Source organism: Anas acuta, chromosome 9 (assembly GCF_963932015.1).
Source record: "Anas acuta chromosome 9, bAnaAcu1.1, whole genome shotgun sequence".
Taxonomy (NCBI): Eukaryota; Metazoa; Chordata; class Aves; order Anseriformes; family Anatidae; genus Anas; species Anas acuta.
In genome coordinates, this window is record NC_088987.1 from 15,217,492 (window position 1) to 15,242,480 (window position 24,989).

The window sequence follows — 24,989 nt, forward strand, 5'->3', positions numbered from 1 at the left end:
AATAGCAAACAGAATTCCTGAGAAGATTCCCCATGTTTATCTGGACACTAAGCATTAGCCTGCAGAGGGGAAACGGCAGCGGGGGTGGAAACAGCAGAGGGGGTAACCATGCCTTCTGGAGGAATCCTGCAGCCCTGAGGCCAGGTCCAGCTTCCCATGGACATTCACCTATGCCAGGACCTCATGCCTGCATGGTGGGGGTCCCAGAACAGAAGAGAAGGCTCAGTGCCATCCCTGCGCCCAGCACAGCACCTGCAAGGGGTGCAGGACAAGCTGTGTGAGCCTTATGTCTCAGGCCTCTTCCCTACCCTTCTACCCTTCCCCCTTCCCAAGACTCCTAGTTTGTGGTGTGTTGTCTCGTGGCTTCAGTGCCCATGCCCTCTACCTGCACATTTGGCTGTGCACAGTAACGGCAGGCACAGAGTTAAGCTGAGAAAAACCTCGCACCTTTCCTGCCGCAGGAATGCAAACAAACTCCCTGCGCCCCCTCCAGCTCTCTGTTGCAGGATTCAGCTAAAACACGAGGGCTGGGAGGAAGGAAAAGCGGCCAAAGAAGCAATTCCCAGCCTCAGGCTCTGCGCAGTGCTGCCGTGCCCTCTGCCGGGCCAGGCTGCCTCTCTGACCACCCTGCCCAAGCCTGCTGCACGCTGCCCTGTGCCCTCACCACCCTGCCCATACACTTGCCTGCGTCCTCGCTACCTGCTGCCACATCCCCAGCTCGGTGCCCAGGTCCCTGCCACCTCCTTTGGCCAAAGCCCTGAAATCGAAGCGGAGCAGCAACGAGTTTCCTAGAGCAATGAAGACGGTCGTTTTAATTAAAACAAGGCTCTGCCAACCCTCGGACTCCCCGCAGGCAGGGAAAGCACGTCCCACAGAAGTGCCAACCCTGCCCTGGGCATTTCATTGGCCCCAGCTTGCCCTGCAGCTCTGTTCTCCTTGCAACACTGACCTCTCAACAGCCAGCGGTCATTCTGGGGCGAAGACGTTTTGTAATACATAGGCAGCACCACACCAGCCCCTGAAATAACAAATAAATACAAATAAATAAATGAAGTCTGTAACTAATTGATGGCTCTAAAGGTTGAGCACCAGCCACTCACCTTCCTGGAACTAAAGGTGGGCAAGAGCCTGTTTCTGCACACATCACTTGTTTTGTGAAACTGGAAATAAACCCAATAGCCTCTTGAGTAGGCAGCTGTATTAGGCAAGCTCTCTATTAACCTGAAACGAGATTGCTGTGAGGTGCTGAGCAACGTCCCAAGGGAGAACCTCACCCTGCTCCCACCGGACTGGAGAAGCCCTCTTCACACAAGGAACAGGTCCAGAAGCAGAGATTTCCACCACAGAAGTGGAATGGGCTAAAGTTGTGCCAGGGGAGGTTTAGGTTGGATATTAGGAAGAACTTCTTTACCAAAAGGGTTGTGAGGCGTTGGGATGGGCTGCCCAGGGAAGTGGTGGTCACCATCCCTGGAGGTCTTTAAAAGATGTTTAGATGTTGAGCTTAGTGATATGATTTAGTGGAGGGCTTGTTAGTGTGAGGTTGGACTGGGTGATCTTGGAGGTCTCTTCCAACCTAGAAGACTCTGTGAATCGCTGTCGGGACAGCGGGCACCGGACCCTCATTGCTCCAACAGGGCAGTGCTTGGCAAGCTCAGGGCTCGCCTTCCCGGACAGGACACAAGGGGTACAGCACCACCCCAAAACACCTCTTTCCAAAACACTTCTTTCAGGCCACGGCAGCTGCGAGAAACCCCTCCGAACCAGCCGCGTCTGCCAGCGACCTCCCCCCTCCACACAGCACTGAGCCCTCAGCCCCCTTCCCGCCGGCGGCCGCCCGCCATTTTCTCCCCTCAGGGCGGCCGAGGGCGGCCCGGCGCATGCGCGCAGTTCCGCCGCCGGCGGCCGGGGCCTATGTACCAATGGCTGCTGGCGGCCCTCGGCGCCCTCTTCCCCGCCGCCCGCCGCCCTGCGCCGCCCCCGGCCCCGGCCGCGGCCCCGGCCCCGCCGCCGCCTCGCAAGAGGCCGCTCCACAGGTCAGCGAGGCCGGAGCGGGCGCTCCTCAGCCGGGCCGAGGGGTGAGGGGGGTGGGAGGAGGGCGGGGGGGGGGCGAAATGGGGGCCCCGGGGGGGTCGGGAGGGTCCCGCGGTTGCTGCTGAGGGGACACGGGATGGGGCTGGGGGCGGTGAGGGAAGGGAGGCGAGGGAAGTGGGGAGGAGCCGGTACCGGGCGGCTGCGGAAGCTGAGCGGCAGGGAAAGTGGGGCTGAGGATCCGGGGGGGGTGCCGGGGGGCGGTGTGTGCCTGCAGCCGGTCACCGAGAGGCGGGGGGGGCCCTGAGGTGTTCGCTGGGAGGCAGGGGTGTTCGCCAAAAGGCAGAAGTGTTCCCTGAAATAGTCACTAAAAGGTAAAAGCGTTCCCTGAAATAGTCGCTAAAAGGCCAAAGGTGTGTGCTCCCTGAGATACTCAATGCCAAAGGTGTTCCCTGAGATGTTAACTGAAAGGTAGAGGTATTCCCTTAAAAGGCAAAAGTATTCCCTGAAATAATCGCTAAAAGACCCAAGTATTCCCTGAAATAGTTGCTAAAATGCCAAAGGTGTGTGTTCCGTGAGGTACTTGCTAAATGCCAAAGGTGTTCCCTGAGATGTTAACTGAAAAGTAGAGGTATTCCCTTAAAAGACCCAAGTATTCCCTGAAATATTTGCTAAAAGACCCGAGTATTCCCTGAAATATTCACTAAAAGGCAAAAGTATTCCCTGAAATAGTCACTAAAATGCCGAAGGTGTTCCCAGCTCCCACGTGCGAGGCTCTCCGAGGGAAGCCAGGCAGGTGCTCCCTGTTACAACCCGAGCAATGTGTCCGGCTGCAAGCTCGGTGTGACAGCTTTAGCAGACACGTCCCAAACCCCTGAACCCAACGGTGTGCAGCCTCCATGGCCGGGGAAACAGGGAGTTAACACCGAAGCTGCCTTCTCCGTGATGTCTGGCACTCGGTGTTATCCCACAGTAGAAAGGTGAAAAATTGTGGGTACGGGTGGTGAAACCCGTGGGGAGAGTGGTTAAAAAGTAGCTGCTCTTACAGCGCATTGCTGAAGTAGGGCGTGCAAAAATTTGGGGGAGTCAGCCTGTGAAAGGTTAAATTCTTACAATTTTAAATTATACACTGTAGCGAGCTGTCCTGGACACTGGCGCAGGAGGAGTTTCTCGCAGCTTATTTCTTTCCCTGTAGTTAGTCGCCAAGGAGGCGAGTAAAATGTGGGCACAGATGGGTGCTGTCACCTCCAGGGCATGGCGAAGGACGTGAGCGCATCTTTCCGTGGAGAGCAGGCTCAAATGACTTCTGCTTTCTGGTGCCCCTCTTTCAGCTTGTTTCAGGTGTTGCTCAACACCCTCTGTACTCACCTGTTTCCCCCAGGCCCTTGGCAAAGCCTCTGGTGCAGTGACACAGACACAGTGTAACCTCCTCGTGGGTTGTGCAGTCCTGTTGCAGGCAGGTAGCTGAGCACAGATCTGCCTTTTTTTTTTTTCCCCTCACTCCTGTCTTTTGCCTGTTCGTGTTCCCTGGCCTCGCCTACTTCAGGACATCAACGATTTCCCAACCTTCTGAATCATCAACAGAGAATTCCTTTTTCCATGTGCTCAAGCTGTGTTTGGTAAAGGAAAAAGGACAAAACCAGTCTCACAGGTGTTGGGTGCGAGGAAAAAAACAGTGGAGAAAGATGCACTTTCATTTGAAACCGGTAACCATCAGCACAGGAAGGTGTTTAACCCATGGTTGTCTCAGAAGGTAGCCGTGAGGAGGTGGCATTGTGCTTTATCTCTGGAGAGGACCGATGCTGGAAAGATTTCACTGAAGACCACTTCAGAATGAAGTGATCTTGATAAAGTGGTCTTGATAAAAACTGAACAGGAAGACAGATATTTTTGCTTTCTTCAGTTTTACCTTCTGGAATATCAAATATGCTGAGTAAGAATGTATTTTTTTAGGAATACTTTGCATTTAACACCTACCCCCCATTTTTCTGCCTGACTTTAATAGCATAGCAATGACAAATACCCTCCGTACTGTATGAAAGGTGCAGGTAAGGATAAGAACTTATTTTTGTGCTCCTGCTGCAGAAGGAAAGCAGTCCAGAAGTGATGCAATCAGCAGGGTTTGGGAGCATAACTGTTGAAAAGGAATTCTTGTATCTGAGAAGGACCATAGCATCTTTCGTAGAACCCTCACCATGTATCAGGGTGGTTTTGGAATCGAATAAGGGGGGCAAAAAAAAAAAAAAAGAAAAAAGAAAAGGCACAACCTTTGCTATCTGTTCTCAAAGTTAAAAAAAAAAAAAAAAAAAAAGCAGCTAGACTTTATCTTTGTATCAACTGATATAATACTTTAACTAATGCTTAGTAAGGAAGGGTGCAGCTAAGAATGATTTAAAGAACTAGTTCACGAGCACTGATTTAGCAGTAAGTTATTTATGTGGGTGTTCACGAGTTGCTTTTCCACCTTTTATTTCCTGTCCTAATTAAACTTTTATTTCTCTGCAGCTCGGTGTAGCGCACTCAGATGGCTTAGTAATCGTTGGCATGTTGCTTTCCTTGAGGAAAGAGGATATGCAATATATGTAAAGCTTGTTACATATTAACTGAAGAATTTTTTGTTGTTAGTGACAGACAGAAAACATGAATTGAATGTGAGAAAGAGCCCTAATGTGCTGGAGGGGGAGAATTAACTGTCTGTGAGTGCTCTGCTGAGTCGGAGCAGTGGGGGGCGTTGGTGAGGTGCTGCAGTAGCAGCAGCCGCGTGTTCCTGTCCGAGATGATCCCAGAGATGCTTGGAGGGGAGACTTTTGGGATATGGAAATAAATTTTGGAAGCGTGGGCCCTGCAGAGGGAACTCAGTCTCTCAGAAGCTCATCTGTGCTTGCAAAACACTGTTCTGTGTGTTTTTTCCTCAGCGCTCAGCCACCTCTGGAAGATCCTGACCAGACTCGACCAAAAAAGCAAAAAACAGGTATTGCACATTACCCATGTAATTAATACGCCTGGTTTTTCTTAGGTTTCATGTACCTTAGAAAACTCTGGCTTTTGTACTTCAGCGTGATTCCCGAAACTGTGGCTTTTCGAGCCGTTCTCTTGGATGTGACCGTCTGTGCAGCCAGTGGCCTGAGGGTGTATGGTGGGGCCTAGCTCTATATGCGATGTTATCTGTGCTGATGGTGGCAGGGTACAGGGCTTCTGCTGCCAGCAGGAGATACCCCAGGTCTCTTTGGCCCATCCACATCAGCAGAGAGCATTTGGCATTGAAGCTGTGTGCCCCCTCCTGCCTGGGTTTGTGATGCTGTACCTCTGACAGCTCAGAAGAGCTGTGTTTCTCCCAAAAAAACACTTAAGATCTGGGGTGTGAAGGAAGGTAACTCTAAACTGGTGCAGGCAGAGAAAAGTGGCATTTCTGAGTGACGTGAGTTTGGAAGAAAAAAAAAAAAAGTTGAACTGAAACCAGAAGTGGGTTCAGTCTGAATCTGAAAAGTTTGGCACGCGAATGTTTAAAAGATAAATGAGAGCTGAGTAAGGAAGGGTGAAGAAGCAGCAGAGGGTTGGCATGGAAGAGGACAGCAGAGACAGAGAAGTGTTCGCTTCAGTGAGACTTCCTCGGACACCCCCTCTGCAGATTTTATGGGTAAAATTACAGAGCTGCATGCAGCCATTTTGTTACCTCAATGCCAGCTGCTTTGGTCATGATTCGAGATCAAAGCTTCCCTTTTTCAGTCAGATAAAAGAGGGAGAAATTGATGCTCTTTAGGCTGTGGGACATTTCCTAGCATACACTTTACGGGGAGACATGGGGCTTCCTACTCACTGCTTGGCCAGCAGTGCTGCCCCTCATCTAATGGTAGGGGCTGCTGAACAGGTTGCATGCTTTCCTGGTACCATTTATTCTCTAACACAGCCCACTGTCAGACAGTTCTGGCTTGTTAACGTTTGGGAGCACTGTCTGAGGGGTTGTGTGTCCCTGCTTCTATAACACTCAGGAGTCTTTGCTAAGTTTGGTTTCTAGACCTCAGCAAACAGCTCCTCCAGTAGTCAAGAGTAACATGTAATAAACTGCAATGCTACATGCATGCGTGGAGGGGGTGAGGGAGAGAAATTGCACCATGTGCTGCTTCCCTGGAAAAAGGGAGTGCTCCCAAAAGCAGGGTGTTCTGGTAGACCTGGCTGGCAGATCTGCGGGTTAGTCGCTGAGCTCGGCTCTGCAGAACTGCCTCTGGAGCCACCTATTACAAAACTCACCTCCAGCTCTGTTGGCAGAAAAGCCTGTAACTAGCAATGAGTTCTGCTGTGGTAGGTGTCATTAAGGATTTCTGGTCACACAAAAACCTGATTTCCCTTTTCAGTTGTGTTCTTACACGGCCTATCTTTGTTTTTTAGGTTGCGCCACCTCTGAGCCTACAGAGAAAGTTGAAGAAGTTTCTGCTGTGGCGAAGGTGCCGGCTGAGGCAACAAACGAGCACTGGAAAGCTTCAGTCAGCAATGCAGCTCCAATCACAGAGCCCACAGAAGAGGTTAGAACAGAATTTGAAAGTAGGTAGTTAAGATATTGGGTGAATCTGTGTGAGATGAAAGGAAGGAGCTTCTCTGCCTGATGCATCTTGAAGCTGGGCCTGCCCTGAGCCTGTAAAGCAGTAGGTCTTTCTTTTCCATTGATAGAAGGCAGCTCTTGCTCTTGTGTGCTGGTTTTGCCTTATTCAAGTCTGCATGTGCGTTTCTAGCACTTGGAACTGGGGAGCTACACTTCTGCTGTCTCCCAGATATTTCACAGGTACTCAAATCTACAGTCTGTGTGTTTGCAAGCTGTTACTCTTTTTCTCAAGCTTGTAGATAAGGAATCAAAATACATCACCTTGCAAGAAAAACTATGTAGTTGGTCCAGGTAAACATCATTCTGCTAAATTCATTATCCACGAGAGTATTCCTGTAGGACACAGGTTCTGTAACAGTGACTCATTAACAGCTGCACTCCGTTGTTTGGTTCAAAGGTGTGATGTTGCCTTTCTTATTGCCCCACTAGGGTAAGAGAGGAATAGGAAGCTGTCATGTTCTACCTATTTGTTCTTGAGGGAGTCATTAACTCTTACAAAGGGTATTTTTCAAGGACAAGACTATTGCTTTTCAGAACAGTTAGGAGCTGACTGAGGAGAACTTGATGTTAGGCTCATGTTGTTTTACATCGCTGTGTATATGAGTATTAAAAATCAGTGAGCTTGTCAGAGATCCTGCAAATATTTGCATTCTGCTGCAATCTGAACCAGCATATCATGATCCCTGAGTCATAACAGAGCTGCCTAGATTTCAGGAACATTGTGTTTGCTTGGATTTGTATTCAGCTTATACTCACTATGATACTTGTGTGTTTTTATTTAAGACTCAGTCCACTTCGTCTGACCCTTTGTCTAAAAGACCAGCAAGTTCTGCGCTAGAAGTAGAAATGCTACAGATTGGTAAGGCCATCAGGTTACCAACTCATTTCTTTTTCATCCTACATTGTGTGTGTACTCTGTGACTCAGCACAAGGCTTACGAACAGGTTACAGGCACAATATCTAGGTAACATAAGGGATACTTACATAGGAGCTTTGCTTCTTCCCTGTATCCTTGCATTGCTTCTGGTTTGGGGCCAGACATTGGTCTTGTCATCTCAGCGTTAGTTCAAGAGCTGCCTGGGATGCAGTTCTATACTTCTGACATGGCCACCGTTAGCTTGCCAGAAGTAAATTGTTTAAAACACTTAATTTTTAGGTAGTAGATCCCAATAGCCCTTTTTTATTTGAGGTTTAGGCTAACAGTAGTTTGTGTGCACAAATTTTTGTAGGTGTGAATATGGAAATCTGATCTTATTGTTAATAATGTAACATAATGCAAATAACGTTATGATGCAAGAGAGAAAAATGAAAATAATTTGTTTGGTGAAGTTCTTCACTGTAAACTGATAAAACTTCAGTTTCTTCTTATAGTTACATCGTTAACTTGTGCTCTCCTCATAGATAAAATGCCTTGTGGAACCAACGCTTGCTTGAATAATGAAACACTATCCCTTTCTCACAAGACAATTCCCTGTTTGAGGTAAAAATCCTTCAGTTTCTTTGACATCACTTAAAGACTTGCTGTCTTTCACTTTCTTTCTTGAACATTCTGGGTGTTGTCAAATACTTGTATCTTTGTCCACGTAGTAATAGTTTTCCAAGCTATTCTGGAACTCCAAGCTGCTGTACTGTAGGGAGGTCTCCATCTGCTTTTTTTCCCAACCAATTTTAAACCTTTCTAAATCAAAACAGGTTTAAATCAAAAAAGGCAAAGAGAGATGATCTTTCTTCTCTGCACTGCCCTGGTGAGGCCATACCTGGAGTGCTGTGTCCAGGTCTGGGCTCTCCAGCATAAGAAAGACGTGGGCTTAAGGGAGCAAGTCCAGCAGAGGTGATGAAGGGAGTGAAGCATATGAGGAGAGGTGAAAGGAGCTGGGAACATGCATCCCAGGGGAGGTTCAGGGGAATCTCATCAGTGTGCATAAACATTTGATGGGAGGGAATAAAGAAGAGCGAGCTGGGCTTTTCTCAGTGTTGCCCACTGACAGCTGGCAGTGGGCGCAAACTGAAAAGCAGGGAATTCCATCTGAACATAAGGAAGCACTTACTGTACTGTGAGGGTGACTCAGCACTGGCACAGGATGCCCAGAGAAGAGAGCCAGGGGAGTCTGTGTCCTTGGACACGCTCAAAACCCAACGGGGCACGGTCTTGAGCAACCTGCTTTGGGTTGCCTCTGCTTGAGTGGGGAGGTAGATGAGATGATCTCTAGAAGTCTCTGACCAGAACAATTTTGTGAGGAAAGCAGCTACACTTCTATGCCAGTGTGCTAGCTTTTGGAAGAGTTGAGGGTTTGATGGTAACATGCCTGTGTGGTTCTCAAGTCTTCTGTGTTGACTCAGGGCTTGGACTGCCTTGGAAATGACCCTGAGAATGGGTGCAGCACTTGTGCTGCATCTGAGTGCAGATCAATCAGCATTATATGTTCAAAGCAGTTGTTCTGACTTTCTATTTCACTGACTTCCTATTTTACTTCTCCATATTTTCCCATTAAGTGGTTGAAGACAGCAGGTCTCCATCTGAAAATAATAAACATTTCATGTCTGTCTTCATCATCATCAATGCACATGCTTACAAAACAGTTGGTGGTGGTGCTTGAATCAGAGGTGCTTTTCTGAATATTGTCTTGATGCTATTTCTTTTGCCATTGGTATTTTTAGCACTAGCAGGAATGGCAACCACCATGTCAAAACTACTCCAGAAGACACCGTAACACTCAGGCCACCCATTAAGGAGCACACTACGCCAGAGTCTGCAACTTCAGAAGTCAGCAAAATGGGGAGGCCTTTTTGTACTGTGGAAGAGGTGCGTTGGGTGAGAAAGCTGGCTTTTGAAATAACACAACTCAGTAGTCACACCAGAGCTATGACAACACTGAAGTGACAGTTTGTAACATTCCCTGCAGTGGATATTTAACGAAGTGGATAGTTAACGAAGGAATGCTTATGAAAATCAGTGTGTGATGTTTTATTTGCTTTTCTGCGTATCAAGCATTGTAAGTGGAATTACTGCCCTGTCACCTAGCATATCATTGTTGCAGTGTTGTTTTACTATTTGTCCTTACCCCAGCTCAACAGCTGTCTTTACATAGCAGCTTTATAAGGATGATGTAGTCAAAAAAACCCACACACTTGCTGATAATTCTTCCTTGAAGGGCTAAGAGGTCCTTCCCTGTCCTTTTCTTCCAATATCTGAAGCAACTATTGGAAAATATGTGATAAACCTAGCTTACACTGGAGAAGATCTTAAACTGAACTACTGGAGAAGCAGGCTATGACAAGCGGAGGAATATGATTAAGATACCGTGGAGACTCATAGCACACAGTCATTATGCATATTGACAGGAATGCCTATTAGCCTCAATTCTTATGCAAGAAGTGTAGACCACAGCTAGAGAGAAGAGGCCCACGTTTGAGGAAACAGTTGCAGAAGGAATTTTGAGATTGTAGTGGGATGCAAGTTCTTATCGCAGGATAGGAAAAAAAATGAAGGTGTAGGAATTCCTGCTAAAATAAACTTGAATTCTGTGCCAGTGTTATGAGAACAACCTGTGCAGTCTGCACTAAATTCAGATTACAAGTATTTGCTTCGTACGGGGTTCTGATCTCATCTTTTTTTTCCCCTTCTATTCTGCTAGGATGTTCTGAGAGGCGAAAAGGAGAAATACAAACAGCTCTTGAAACTAGTAAAGGAAAAATATCCTAGAAGCCGCTCTATCTCACAGCCGACAAGCTTCTGCAAGTAATTATAGGAAAAATAAGTATTAACTTTTTGGTGATAATGTTGTAGCTTTTGTACATGGGTAAGCGGAGGGGAAAATCATATTTTGTACTCTTAAGGTTGTGGAGATTGTCCCAGAGCAGGTACTGGAGTAAAGTAATTTTGAAAAGGCCATGACGCACTCTTCCCTCCCTGCCTTTACCTTCCCCCAGTAAAGCATGAACATTCTGTGAAGGCACGTTCTGAAGGTGAAGATTCCTTAGTTGTTAGGGATTTGTTTCTCTTTTTGATAGCCCTTTCTTGTATTTCTGTTAAGAAAGGTAGTGCCTAGTTCTAGTGCTGGCAGTGTAATTTATCATAAAAATCCATAGGAGTGGTTATTTTGTAACACTATTAAAAAGAATTTATCTTCTCATTCATGATAGTCAACTTCTTCCTTGGTCAGTAGACGTATTTTATCTGAGAATGTGAAATGTAACCTAAACACAGGGAATACCAGGTCTTTCTCTGTTCCTTCCTACCTCCCCCAGCGCTTCTCATACAAATCATAGGAAATTTTCTCTTTGCAATACACTAAAATGATGAAATCTTAGTCTTGTGTATGGAACGCCTGTTCTTAAAGCAACCTGCAAGAGGGAACTTGCGTGTAATTCTGATTCATATATACTAACGATGAGTATGTTTGATATGTCTGTAACTGTACCAAGAGGTTGCATAAAATCAACTACACCAGGGAAAAAACAAAAATAATAGAAGAAAAAATAGAATTTAATCATTATTATTAAAAAATAATAATCTTAGTGGAATAGCTACACTTCAAAGCTGTGAGGGACTAATTGTAAAATGCTGATGCCAAAAGGGTGCTAAAATTCCATTGTGCCTTTCTACACAGAAAGACAGTAGGAAGTGCTGTGTTTTCTTGCCTCTTTTTTTTTTTTTTTTTTTTTTTTTTTTTTAATGCATTGAAACATAGATTGTTACTGAGGCTTAGAAAAATCCCCATCTCTGGTTGTTCACAGCTAGGAGACACCTGAACACAAGACTTGAGATCAGAACAGCATGGCCTGTTTAAACATTCTGGTGCATGAAAACGATACGGAAATCAGTATTTCATATGATTCTTGGTGTGCCATCAGTAGCTTTTTAGGGTGGATCAAGATTCTGCTTTTGGCATCTAATCTCCTGATCATTGATTATTGTGGTTTGGCTCATATGTCAGAGCAGACCTGAAGGATGTGAAGCAGATTCCTTTCAGGTGATGCTAAATCAGAGAGCATTCCTCCAGAGTGCATCTAGTGTGCTCCAGCTGATTATGAGCATGTAGTCCCTGAGGTCCAAGTAGAGCAGATCCTAAGTAAAATGTCCCAGAAATTTCTGTTGTGGACACTATTCACATGGTGAACATAATCTTTATTAAATAAATTGAACAGAATTGGTCAAGGACTATTAAAACGAATGCTGTCTTGTCCTGTAAAATACAATAGCCTCCTCAGGTTAACCCAGATGTTTGTGCAATGTGTAAAGATTTTTTTTTAAAGTAAAGCTCCTTTTTTTTTTTGCTGGTGAAGGGGTAAAGGAATCAATTGTTGTGACTTACTAGTCTCTCTTGAAATTCTGAAGTGGCAGAAAATGTGACTCCTGCGTCACCAGTATGTATGAGTTGAAAATAGCCAAGATTTTGAATGTAAACTGCCTCTTAGTGAAAATGCCTCTTAGGTTCTGTTGTAAAACTAATGCAAGAGACAGGATGACCCTGTTAATGGATTAAACAGCCTAATTGTACCTAAAACAGTTTCTATTACTTTACCTGTGGTCTCCAACTCTAATGTAGACAGTTGTGTATGAATAAGCTTTATCCTTTCTGGTGAATTGGTGTGTATTGATAACACATACTGCCTATACAGACATTCTGATTCTTCTCTGGTATTTTCTGCTGCACCAAAGTGTTCAGGCTTACTCCAAGGAACCAGTGATGGCTGCAAGTCACCTGGATGAACAAAGACGCGGAGGAGATGTCTGTCAATATATGACACTAAGAACCAGTGAGTATCCCCCGTGATTCGTATCTGTTCTGTTTTGCAGCTAGATTTCGAATCAAAATAGGGTGTTTCCTTAAGTCTCGAAGGCATAGTCTACATTAAGAAGAGTTGTCAGTGCTGGTGTATTGTTAAGGTGTGTCTGTGTGTAAGGAAATCTAAGTCAGACAGCGTGTTTAAGCTACTATAGCTTACCTCGGTTCTTAGAATGAAACGACCTGTCTCTGGAAGGAAAGAGAAAAGGAAAGGAAAGGGAAAGCAGGAACAAAACCATGGGTAGTTATTGGCTGAAATGGCTGTGTAAGTGGAAAAAGTTTAAAACTGTACTTCAAAGCCATTACTGTACTAGGGATGTTCTTGGCTGCAGAAGTAACTGCACTAGGCATAGGAAGTTTGTGGTATCTGACCATACCTTCAGCTTGCTGAAGATAGATAACTAGGGTCACCTTCACTAGCTATCTCCTGCAGAATGGGCTGGTGAAACTGGTTTGCTGACAGGCTGTTTTCTTGTATACCAGCAGTGTGTTATAATACTGCGTTTTAATGTGTATATGTTTCATTTTGTTCCAGTTAATTTTTTTCCTGTTCATTATTTAAGTAGTATTTCATTAGTGCTCCTTTTTACGTACGTGGCTTCATTATGCAGTCACATGGGTTGTGAATTTCTGAGCAGGTGCTAGAATTTGGGGAAAGCCTGTTTTGAGGTGAAAAATGACAAGCTATACTTCTGAGTTATTTTCTTCGTCTTATTTTTGAAAGAAAAAAGATAAAATATTAGTAAAGGGTGCAGTCCAGGACATAAAACTTAGTAAATCCCTTGCTTCAATCCTCATACACTTGCCCATGATATTCAGCAGGCCTGTTTGCCTGAGTTTAAACTTCATAACCTTGTGGTCATTTATTAGGGGCTTTGTCTTATCGCTCATAAACTGATAGCCATGTTCATCTGATTGTAATTAAAAGCTGACTTCTTGTCTTTCTGTTACTGCTTTTCTGTGCAGATAGCAAACGTGCAGACAGCTGCAGCACACACTGGTCTCCAAGAAGCGATATAATCAGGTAAAGTCACGGTTCTTGCTTGGTTTTGCTCTGTGTGTGTATCTGTGTCATCCTCTGGTAGTGGCCAGAAGGAGAAAAATCATATTTATCATCCCAGTGTGGAACGGGAGTAGCTACCTTGTGGCTCTGGAATTCCTTGCCAGCCAGTTCCATCTCAGCTACAGCCTTGCTGTGTAACAAGCAGGGGTTGTGCTGGTATGGTGCAGAGTCCTTTGCTGTGGCAAACAAGCTGTCTGAGGTTGACAGTGGTGGCAGTACCAAGTCGTCCTTTGCTTTGCAAGGAATCAGTTTTCACTTGTGTGTTCCTTTCTGACAAACCATTAATGAGCTGCCATTTCATTTTGTTCACTTTGAAACTAGGGTCCAAAAACGTGTGAGAATGAGAACTTGCAAAGCCTGGTGGGACTGAGGCAGTTTTTGTGACGTGCAGGATGCCTTTGGTTTGAATATGAGACTAAAAAGGAAGCATGCAGTTGGGTTATCCACCTGTTTGGGAGGGACTTTGACCAGTGGACTTCTGCATTAACCATCTGAGCTGGCAACAGTACGAGTTCAGATGGCTTTGTGTTGTTGAAGGAAACGTGGTATTGGTTGCAGTAAGTACACCGAGTGGGAGAGGTTTTTTATGGCAGTCTGGTTTGTGTGGCACATGTCTTTTTGCAGTGACCTTCCCTTAAACAAGAGGGGACAAAGTGTAGATGGGAGCAGAAAAATGTAGTTGTGGCAATTCTTGTAGCTTGTCCTGACCCTGTTCTCCCTGCTTTAACCCCTAACGATATATTTAGCTGTGCAGCCCTGTTCCAGTGCTGAAGTTGTCTGTGGTTCCTCTAAGCTCAAGGAGAGAGAGAAGGAAATAAAATAAGTGATAGTGTTTGATGGGTTCAAGTAAAGGGAACATTTTCCTGCCTTTTTTGCAGATATAGCTACTAACTGAAATCATTCAGCAGGGCTTGTGGTGTCTACTCTTACCATGATGGATTGAATGCCTTTAAAGCACAATGAGTGGGGGATACCATTAGAGTCTGTTGTAGGTCTCCCCCCAGATGAGGAGATCTATGGTGACAGTGTAAATTCTTGTTTTCGAAGAAGGGACACGTGGACAGCTTTCTTGTCTGTGTATTTGCTTGCTCTTCAGAGTCTGCATTATTTTAATGATAATCCTCTCCAACTGGGGATAGTCATTCTCATGACTAGTGCATGAAAGGCAAGTAAAAAAGTTCTAGCTGTCCTGTTCTTAATTCAGTGTGCTGGTCTTAGTTTCAGTAAGCTAACTATATTTGGCTGCAAGTGTAGTTGCAGATGTTCGTGTTATACCTTGCAGAGTAACACCTAGCTTTCAGTATCGATCATCAGTAGAGCACAAAGCCCTTCATAGAGGAGGTGCTGGTTGCTTTCCTGTTTTCCAAATAACAAAGCTGATAAGCAAAAGGAGTCTTGCACATGTCAATGGAAGAAAATTTAAGCTCCCACTCCTGCTACAAGAGAACATTGCTGGAAGCTGAGGCAATGTCATCTCATGTTCATGTATACTAGTGAGGCTCTAGTCTGAATCAACCTTGCAAAAGCATTCCTTAACCAGAAGATGGATTAAGAATTATGTGGCACAATACTGATACAACCTGCTTCTCTTTCTGTCTCTCCTTGCAGATACTACACACCAGCAGAAAATTCTCATGAACAGGGAAGACCAGTGAAACAAGGCAGTTCAGGGGTAAGCTTGTGTTATTCATTATTTCACTTTTAAAGAAAATGTGGCTACTTGCAATCCTAAATTTTTGCACTCTTTCCTTAGATATATTACTGAGTGAGTAATGTATTCATCCAAGTTGTTTTTCCAAGGGAAAGCAGGAACATGATTTGATGAATGGTGCTGTAACAAAGGGTTTTCTGCTGCCACTAATTTTGTTTCTGGACTATTAGGAGCATACCACGCTATACTGTTTTTACTCTTCCCCTTTTATCTGTTGGTTAAAGCTTCAGAACCACTAGGGCACAAACTTAGTTGACCTACAGTGCTGGACTGCAGTATCTTTAGTCTTCTCCTGTTTTGTGAGATAGGAGTTGCATCTCTTTGGCTTTAATCTCTGGTCAGGACTAAGAAATACTAATCTCAGTCTCAACTTGATACCTACACACAGAGGTTTTGCTGAGCTTCTTAATGCTAGTTCAAGCCAAATTAACTTTCTGGCTGTCTTGCCCCAATTTAATTTTGTGTAGGTGCATGGCGTTGGTGCACGGCTTGAATGCAGTCATCCATAAAAAGTAACTTTGGAGTTTGCTGGTTGGATGTGTGTACAGAATAGCCGTCCAGTTTTATACATGAGCAAGGCATTCTGCCTTACTCCCTAGCAAACAAATTTGTGTTTCATTGCTTGCCTGACTTCCTTTTTTTCTAACAGAGACAGTGTGGAGCTGAAATCTCAGAAGAGGTGTCATTTCGATTGCGTTTGGCACCTGTTTTGTCCAGAAGGCCATCTGCCCTTGATGTGGAAGAAAAGAAATTCCCAAGATCAGAAAAACGAGTAGAACACTTTTCTCCGCTCACAGAGGTACTTTTCCTGTCAGTCTTGTTCGAAGCAGAAAGCTGTGAAACATACACAAGTAACTCTTTTTTTTTTTTTTTTTTACAAGTGGTTCTTCAGCTGTTTTTAAAGTCTTAAGAATTTAGATTTAACCAATTACTGAGTGTCTGAAGCTGTGACCGCACAGAGCAAGGGTCAGCAGTAAAGTTGGTTTTAAGGCTTTAATGTAGTCCACACATTCCTTTGGTTGTGTTAACATAACGGTGCATGGGACTTCTGTTATCAGGACAAAAATTGGTCCAGGTTTAAGAATGGTCTTGTAGAGCAGTGCTGACTGTGCATCTGTTTGCTAACCTGATTTGTAACAGTTGCATTGGCTCTGCCTCTGAACCTGTCATACCACAGCGGTAAGAGTGTGCTGTTGCTGATCCTGAGTGTTGCATTGCTCGTGAGGGACCTAAGCATCTAGCGTACATCCTCAGGATCCCACACTGGCCGTGTCAGCACTCTGTATAACAGTGCACAGGAGTTAACCCTGTTTATCAGGGCATGGTTGTTCCAGTTCCCCTACTTCAGTGAATTTTGGCTGCTTTTATTCTTTGGAGTTGTGGTTCTGATGATCTAAATGAGCACCTCCTTTTTGGCCAGTTGACAAATGACTAGGAAAGGGCTAGCAAATCTAGAGTTTACAAGCTGTACAGAATGATGCTCAGTATGAGGCAAAATTTGTGTGTTTTTTTTTTTTTTCCATTTCGCTAGCCCAGATTCAGCCAAGAAGGAGATGCAGATCAAAGATCTTGCAGATCAGAGATCTTTGTACTAACAAGCCTAGTGGTTTATTTGCATCCGTTAAGCAGACTTAGATGGAAATATCCGTGCTTCAGCCAATTATATAGACAACCCAGACTCATTTCAGGACTCCAGCGTAGCTACCTCAGTTCCCTTTGAATCTCCCCACCTTCAAGTTCTTTTAGGCTCCTGACTTACCTGCTTAGGTATGGAGAATGCCTGCTGTAGCTGGCTTAAACCCCAGCGTTGCAAAGGGTTTAAGCATCATGCAGGGAAAGGTGTTTGCTGTACTGCTGTCTTTCACCCGTTTTTCTGAATTTGCTAGCCAAACTGGTATAGTTTTATACCAGCTTCCTTTGTGAAAACAAACAGAAGCAAATCCAGGCTCTAAAGCACAAAGTCAGGACTCTGAAACAAGAAAAAAAACACAGTCCTATTGCTAACTTAACAAAAATCTGGTTAAGCCACTGATACTCTGCTCTGAAACTTGCTGTTACCAAGGTCAAGGGCTACTCTGTCATAGAATCACAAAATGGATAGAATCATAGATTTGTCACAGAATCATAGAATGTCACCTGAGTCTTACTTGACGGACCTTGTTTCAGCTGAAAGCTGCTCACAAGTTGATGTGCTCACGAGTCCTTTCCTGTTTAACTGCTCGTTTCAGGCCATGGAGAGAGAGGTCACTGCTGCGTTTGGCAAAGGCAAGCCAGATGAGATCATGAGCAGTGCCTTCAAACTGAAGGTCACCCGTGAGGACATCCACACACTGAAGAACCTTCACTGGCTAAATGATGAGGTAAAACTAACTGCAGCATGGTGATGTTCTAGGTCAGGATATATTTAAAAATATGTGTATGGAAGTCTTCTTTTCAAAGTCATTTGAGGACCCTCACTGGAGAGCTTAGAAATATCTGTAGAGTTGTTCTTTTAGGTATTTATGGGCCTTCTGTTTCTAGAAGCTCCCTTATTTCTTGTATTATGCAGTTTCCAGGAGTTAGTCTATGTTACTGGAGTGTGTGCTAGGTATTACACTGCAGAGGTAAGTTAAGTACAAAATTTTCAGAATTAAAACTGAAAGCTGACACTGCGTTTTCTTAGGCATCTGTTTGCTTAAGGGTGGCTAACACAAAAACGTTGCTGTGTTTTTCATTTGGTAAAGCAGTGTCTTATTTTATGTCTTGTGTTTATTCTTTATCGTATAGATCATTAATTTCTACATGAATCTTCTGGTGGAAAGAAATAAAAAAGAAGGCTATCCAGCAGCCTATGCTTTTAGTACTTTTTTCTATCCCAAACTTATTTCTGGGGGTTACAAAGCAGTAAGAAGATGGACCAGAGGTGTGGATCTCTTCAAGCAGGACCTCATCATAGTCCCAATTCACTTAACAGTGCACTGGGCACTAGTGGTGAGTCAAGCTAGCTTTTTTTTTTTTTCTTAATTGAAGAATTAAATGGGGAAAGGAAAAAAGCAAGCAAGAAAAATCATTTAGGATTTGTTCTGTCAGCAGCACATGGTCATGCTGTGTCTCACAGTCACCTTTTAATAACAGGTCATAGATATCAGAAGGAAAACCATCACGTACTTCGACTCAGTGGCACAAAAAGGGGACAAGATTTGTGAAGCATTATTGTAAGTAACTGCTCAGTCAATGCTTTTATGTTGTAAACTCTGAGAAGGTTTTTAGGTTTTTGTATTTGTAATATCACTGAAAATACCTAACTTTTTTGTAGGTCAGGAATACAAATCTTTCCAGTGGACTTTCTGTAAATTATACTTGAATTGTGACATTATCTACTTACCTAGTCTCACATCGCCCCCTCCATCCAGGGCCTTGGGTGCCTGGGTTCTTCCAGCTTCCCAGTGTACGTGTGGACAAAGAATCACCATCAAATGTGATAGCCCTGCGGCACAAATGTACTGACTTTGGCCCAGCTTTACCAATTAGTAACATTGATGAGTGGGAAGAACTGCAGAAACACCTAACAAACTGTGAAAGGAAACACGATGTCTATGGGAGGCATTACAGACTTCCAAGAGCTTTTTAACTCCGTCTTGAGTCTTATTCTTTGCAAACTTTCAAATTACTGCAGCTCTGTGCTGTTAGTGTCCTATGGTGTATTCACTCCTACTTACAACAATATAAATACTTTTACTCTTTATTGCTTAGCTCCTTTACTCTTTTTTTCCTTTTGGATGTTTTTTTCCTCCACTTGTAGTGTTCCACCTTTTTACTGTGGTGAGCTGTGTGACGTGCTCCTTCTCATATTTTTTATACTGCTCTGGCTTGGTGTTTTAAACAAAGCCACTGCATTTCCCTCCAGCTTACCCCAGCAGACCGCCCTTGTGCCCTGACTGTGTGTTACTCATATTTCTGACATTCTCATCTTGACATGCTCATTCAAGACAGATGTCTTGTAGCAAGCATTTCCAGATGTACTGGCATGGCATAAGTCTCAAACATAGTGGGCATGGTTCTTCATATGTGTAGATTTGGGTTGTAACTGTTGTGTAAGCCAGCATCCTTAGATGTCTTCACCACTGGTGCAGAAGCAGCACCACCCCTTAGTCCAACAGCCTTGTCGATGGAGAGCAGCTCATGGAGTCAAACCAAGTGTTGCATTAGTCCAGTACTCTCCTGAGCAGCAGATAACAGCAGATGCCTGGGAAAGTGTAAGAACGGGCCTGTATAGAGCAGGGGTTTTTTCCTTCCAGAAGCTGGAAATCTACAAATCAATAGATTTGTATTTGTTCTTCCAGAGGTGTACCCAGCATGTGGGGTTTAGGCATGCTGTGGAAATAGGATTCCCTGCTTGCTTTTTCTGTTTGCTTGAGATAACATGTGATTGCCTTATTTTTATTTTTTTTAAACCCTTACTAAGTAGTAAGCTTATGCTTCTATGGAATTCTCTTGGAATCATTGGTGTTGTTCCTTACCAGTAACTGTTAGCTCACAGTCTTTCACTGTGTGATTAAGATTTGGGTTTTTCCTCCAAATGTCTTATATCGGGGCGGTGAATACTTTCTGATGTTCTAATGTCCTGCCATCCAGCTTTCTGTGATCCTTCACCATCTCCTTTTGTTGGCATAAAATACAGAGATGAAGAGTGGTGTTTTGTTTTGTTTCAAACAGCCGGTACCTGCAAGAAGAAAGCCAGGAAAAACGAAATTTGGAGCTATCATTTTCGGAGTGGATTCTTCACAGCATGGAGTCGCATGTATGTGAGAACTACTTGGATTTGAAGTGTGAACCGTAACTCCTCATCATGAAGGTCTTAAACTCTTTCTTAATAAGTCTAAGCCTTTAGAGAGCATCCATAAGCATCTCATGTTCTTCAGGTATCATCTTGGGCTGCAGGGATGAAATTTAAGGCAGTGCCTCTCCTTGCTGGCTGAATTCGTTCTATTTTAATTAGTGTACCAATTACGGTGAAGCTGGCTTTGTCTCTTTCAGAAGTCAAATTTCAGAATCTCTTTAACTGCTGTCAGAGAACACCAGCTTCTAAAAGTGGATTGAGATTTGAGGTGATTATTCTCCTTTGGAGGGCAAATTCTGGCATATGACAAAGCAAAGGGTTGAGGTAATGGTTCTCTACATATTAGTAGTAAAAAGCAGTATCTAAAAACTCAGTTTAAGAGACAAGATACCGTTGTGCTGGGCATAGTGCAAACCTCGAGACACCTTGCAGGGTGGACTTGCTGCTATTCCTTATCAGTCTGCCAAGAATTTGGATTATAACATACAAAAAAGGAAGCAGAGGAGGGTGATGTGTGGTGAATTGGGTGTATTCCTTGTGTCCAGTAAATGCCCTTAGGTTCACAGGTGTCTGGTTAGCACACTGGCAGTGCTGGGTAATGCGTGCTACCTCCAAATTGCTTTTCTTTTAAGATAGAAGAAAACTCTCCACCTTCTTTGCGTTCATTAGGAAATCCCTCAGCAATTGAATGGAAGTGACTGCGGGGTTTTTATATGCAAATACGCAGATTACATCTCCAGAGACAAACCCATGACCTTCACACAGGTGAGCAAAGGTCATAAACGATTCCTGATTTCTTGTACAAATAGAAGAGCTGGGGAAGTTGCACATCTGTTAATTGTGTCTGGGGCAGGGGCAGAGGCTTTGTACCTTTCTCCATTTTGGGGGTGTAGTGTAAGGGCTGGCACTTCAAAGCTGCCTCAGCAGGGTGGAGGTTCGTGTGCTCCTTCCTTACCTCTGGTATCTGCTTCATAGCCAAACTGATGAAATTCCTCCTGGGCAAGGTACCGCAGCCAATGGGCTTGTAACATCTGGCCTTTGTATCTCTTGGAGAAATGGGTTTAACTCCTTGGCCAGTTAAAACAGTCGCTATTTTCCAATGCAGTGGTCTTTTGTTAAAGAGCTTGTACGCTGTTATTTAGCCAAGTAAATCTGGTTTTATTGGGTTGTCATGTCTCGTACCCACTTAGGTGCTGGGTGGATTAGAGGCATGTTGTACCCAAAGTGGCTGTGTTGACAATGAGTGGTTGGACCAGATGATCTTTGGAGGTCTTTTCCAGCATTTATGATTCTATGAATGAACTTCACGTGAAAGAATCAGCTGGGTGTTTATACATATCCTCTGCCTTTTCCTTCTGTGACTTTGTATTTAATGGATTTTTTTTTCTTTTCAGAATCACATGCCTTACTTCCGCAGGAAGATGGTGTGGGAAATAATCCATCAGCAGCTGCTGTGAGACGTGCACTATTCAAGTAACACTGTGATCACCTTGGGGTGACTAACTTTTATTTTAATTACTTTTGTAATGCCTTATTTGAAAAGGCAGCAGGCACACAAATTTTCCTCTTTAGGCTATGAAGTAGCGGTTATTTTTTTCTTGATTTTGGAGACAGTAACTCTCTTTGAAATTAGCTAATGCACCTTGTGTGCAAGTCAGAAAGTTTGCTGTGACCTCGCCAGGGGAGAGGCTAAGAACAAAGGCTGTGAACCTCTGTCACTGGGGTGGAAGGCTCACACCTTGCAGCACACGTGGCTACATTATGGACAAATGGGACTCTTGAGTGTGGTGGTAACCGTTGTGTTAGCCCAACCGATCTCCCCCAGGACAATGTGCATGGCTACTGTTTCTTCAAGGAGAGCTTTCTTCTGTTTCTGGAATATCTATGATCTACTTGATTCCTAAAACTGGATTTGTGATGACCATAGAAAAAAAAAAAGAAGTATTTACAATCTTTTGATTTGTAACAAATCCGTAGTGAAGCCCCTGTAGTTGGGGTGGTTTTGTTTTTGTTTTGTCTCCAGAGAATTATCTAATGTGAAGAGAGAGGTATTTATTTCTTTTCTTTATTAAAATAAATATGTAACTTATATAAAAAGAGCCTTTCTGGAAAGAAACTCTACTTGGTAATGAAATAGTGATATATTTTTTTTCCTGAAGGGGCTGTGAGAATGTCATTCAGCAGGGAGATGAGGAACCAGAACCCCAGTACGCTCAGTGAGACAAAGCAGCCTGTGCACAGCAGGGGCTGTCCAGTACTGAATCTGTTTAACACAAGTCTCTCCACACGGTACTGCAGATTGCTGCTGCTGAATGAAAGGTGCTCCGCAGCTGCTGGTGCCGATGTGCCGGGTTCGGGATGGGTCCAGCCAGACGGGTGGTGGTGCTGGAACGTGTCACAGCCTTAATGCCCCTCTGCCGCTGGTGCTGCCTCCACACGCCTGCTGAGTCAAGTGTCTGGGTGACTTCTGCTCAGACTCCTTGCAGCCAGGCTGAGCCAGGTTACTTTAGGTGAGCGGAAGTCATTTTGCCCTTTCTTTTGTTCCCTCCCCAGCTTACACTCCAGAACTGGCATAAGATTGGGGTCTTTCAGTTCCCCATTTGCTATTGCAGAGGAAAGGCTGGCGTGTAGCTGGCATGCAAAGCAGTTGTCTGAACGCTGGTATAAATAACCACGTCTGGTTGTTTCTGTAATGTTAGATGGCACAGTCATCGTAATGTGAAGTGATTCCTGGCTGGTGACGAGGTGTTTCCTCTCCTCAGCTCCGGGGCAGATGCTGATTTCTGGGACATCCCCTGTCCTTGCTCAGCTTTCATGCTGCTGCTACTCACCAGAGGAGCTGCTCTCCTGGGAGAGCTGCTGAGTTGGTTTATCTGTGTTGTGGGGCAGGAGCTGGCTCAGTCTTTGCTTTCAAACTGATTAGCTTAATCCGTCACAAAATCAGAGGAGATCCTCTGAAGAGACAACTATTACAAAGGCAATCTGTTGTGTTTTGTCCTTACATGAGATATTTAATCCCCCCTGGATTCCCTGAGGACTTGGAAGATTTCAGCTGTTGATTAACGTTAGGGCCCGGTAGCTGAATGCTTCAAGTATCCTTTGTGTTAGCTTCACCTCCTGACATGTGGCAAACATAATTTGGAGGCTGACCCTGTAGTCTTCTGCTTACGGAAGCAGAAATTTGCTTTGGAAAAAAAAAAGTGACGACAAAACAACCCCCACAGAAGGACTGGTGGTGGAAGTGTGATACGAGGGTGCTTTCCAAGTCCTCCTCGTACGTGCCTCTTAAGGAAGAGGCGGCTCACACGTTAGATGGAAGCAGCAACGTGGTGCTGGAGGGGTGGGCAGCTGGTGCATTCCCAGTAAGAACTGCAAAGCACCCCTGAAGGGTGCTGGAAGCCTCACCAGGAGCTGACTGTGCTGGGCACTTAGAAATAGTGTGTGTCTGTGGCTGTCAAAAGCCTCGTTCTGTGAGGTCATGGAGAAAACCGTGTGCGTCCCGCTGAATGCCCCCTCTGTCTGCGAGGTCATCCCATGGGATGTGGACCTTCAGCTGGGGCTTGGTTCCTTATGCCCTTATAAGATGTTCTGAGGACATCCCAGGGTGAGAAATCATCCCTTAAGTCTTCCAGTGCTGACTCGAGAGCACGCCGCAGGCCTGCGCCACAGCGTGAGTAATGCTGTGCGCTCCCTGGGCAGGGAGGAGGGAGAGGGGGGCTGCTCTGAGTCCTGCTTCGTGCGCTTCTGGTGCCGTCAGCTGCCTGCTGACATGCTCCTTACTCACAGGAAGGCGGCTGGGGGGCTCAGACAGCACGTCTGGATCAAACGTGTCCTTGAAAACACTGGTGAGCGTGGCTTTGCCCCAGAGCCCAGCAGTCAGGGCAGGAGCAGTCGTTCCTGGCTGTCTGGGGCTGGGGGCGTGGGGGCAGAGCACCCACTGGAACCGACCCGCTTTGGGTGAGTGCTTCTGCAGCACCAGACTGTAGGCGGAGGGGGGAACTTTCTGTTCCCTGCACCTTCACCAAGGATGGAGGTGTGACAAGGGAGCTGCTTTGAGCTGCAGGGAAGGAGCCCGATCCCTCACTGCTGTGTGAGTCAGGTCCTTTAATTCTCTTTAGCACCCGCCTCCATGCCCTTGTATTACCACCACCAGCCCAAACTAAAACCCAAATACACAGCCCCAGTCTGGGCATGAAACCTGGCCCAGGGTGAGGCTGCTGCAGCCCCGGAGGGGGATGTGGGAGGTTGGGGCTGGTCCCAAGCCTCTTGGGTCAACTTCAAGCCCCGAGGCCAGCAATGAAGATGCTGTGCACTGGAGATGGTGGAGGATGGGACATGGACCCACGAAACCCCCCACGCTTTTGTCATCAGCACATCCCTGCTGCTGGATTTAAAACAAAAAATTAAAAAAAAAGAAAAACACCCCCAAATAAGCCCTCACCCTCTTGTTTATCCCACCCTTCCCAGCCAGGCACCTGCTGCCCACCCCGCTCTCGGCACAGCCATGACCACCACAGGGCACTGGAAAGAAAGCAACGGAGAGCAAGCTCAGGCTCTTGTTAGCTGGATATATTTTTGTTTGTTTGTTGTCGTTGGCTTTTTTCACAGAACACTTTGCAGTAGACAAAAACTGGCATTGCAGTCTGTCAGTACGTCGCTGGCACGGGCTCAGCCTTCAGCACCTTGCCGGGCTCGGGTGGTCGGCCCTGGTCCTTTCTCTTGCTGGTTGGACTTCATTGCTGTTGTTCTTTTATTTTTTTTTTTCTTTTACCTGTTTTGTGTTTTTTTTTTTTCCTTTTTTTTTTCTTTTTTAAACATTTCTCAAGCTTTCTCCGAAGGAACGGCCACTGGCTCTCAGCTAGCAGGAGACTACAGAAGAGCTCTCGGACGCGTGGGCTGGTTTCCTCCTCCCGCCTCGCAGCTGACTTGGTCGAGATCATTTTCCAACTCGTTTTTATTACAAAAATAAAAAAATGCTCCAA

General features: G+C 45.1%; 1 protein-coding gene and 1 long non-coding RNA gene across 4 annotated transcripts; both read left to right on the forward strand.

The window, feature by feature from the left end:
- Nucleotides 1-1,874: 1,874 nt before the first annotated feature.
- On the forward strand, nucleotides 1,875-24,876 carry SENP2 (SUMO specific peptidase 2). Of its 3 annotated transcripts, none has more exons than XR_011099453.1 (17): nucleotides 1,875-2,033; nucleotides 4,944-4,999; nucleotides 6,415-6,548; nucleotides 7,409-7,484; nucleotides 8,027-8,105; nucleotides 9,284-9,428; nucleotides 10,261-10,364; nucleotides 12,288-12,385; nucleotides 13,381-13,438; nucleotides 15,086-15,149; nucleotides 15,838-15,987; nucleotides 17,417-17,548; nucleotides 17,955-18,158; nucleotides 18,303-18,382; nucleotides 19,884-19,968; nucleotides 20,640-20,772; nucleotides 21,402-24,876. XR_011099453.1 is itself a non-coding variant. In XM_068692334.1 (17 exons), exons 1-17 carry the CDS (start codon nucleotides 1,912-1,914, stop codon nucleotides 21,462-21,464), a joined length of 1,746 nt encoding a protein of 581 aa, XP_068548435.1. In that variant the 5' UTR covers nucleotides 1,875-1,911; the 3' UTR covers nucleotides 21,465-24,876. The 3 variants fall into 3 exon arrangements, 2 of the variants coding, with proteins under 2 accessions (XP_068548435.1, XP_068548437.1); XM_068692334.1 differs by having other exon boundaries at nucleotides 20,677-20,772; XM_068692336.1 differs by lacking the exon at nucleotides 21,402-24,876 and having other exon boundaries at nucleotides 19,884-20,022; nucleotides 20,677-20,772.
- LOC137861189 (uncharacterized) lies at nucleotides 2,097-4,256 on the forward strand. The gene is made up of 2 exons (XR_011099454.1): nucleotides 2,097-2,402; nucleotides 2,435-4,256. It is a non-coding gene; the product is annotated as an uncharacterized lncRNA (long non-coding RNA).
- Nucleotides 24,877-24,989: the final 113 nt, after the last annotated feature.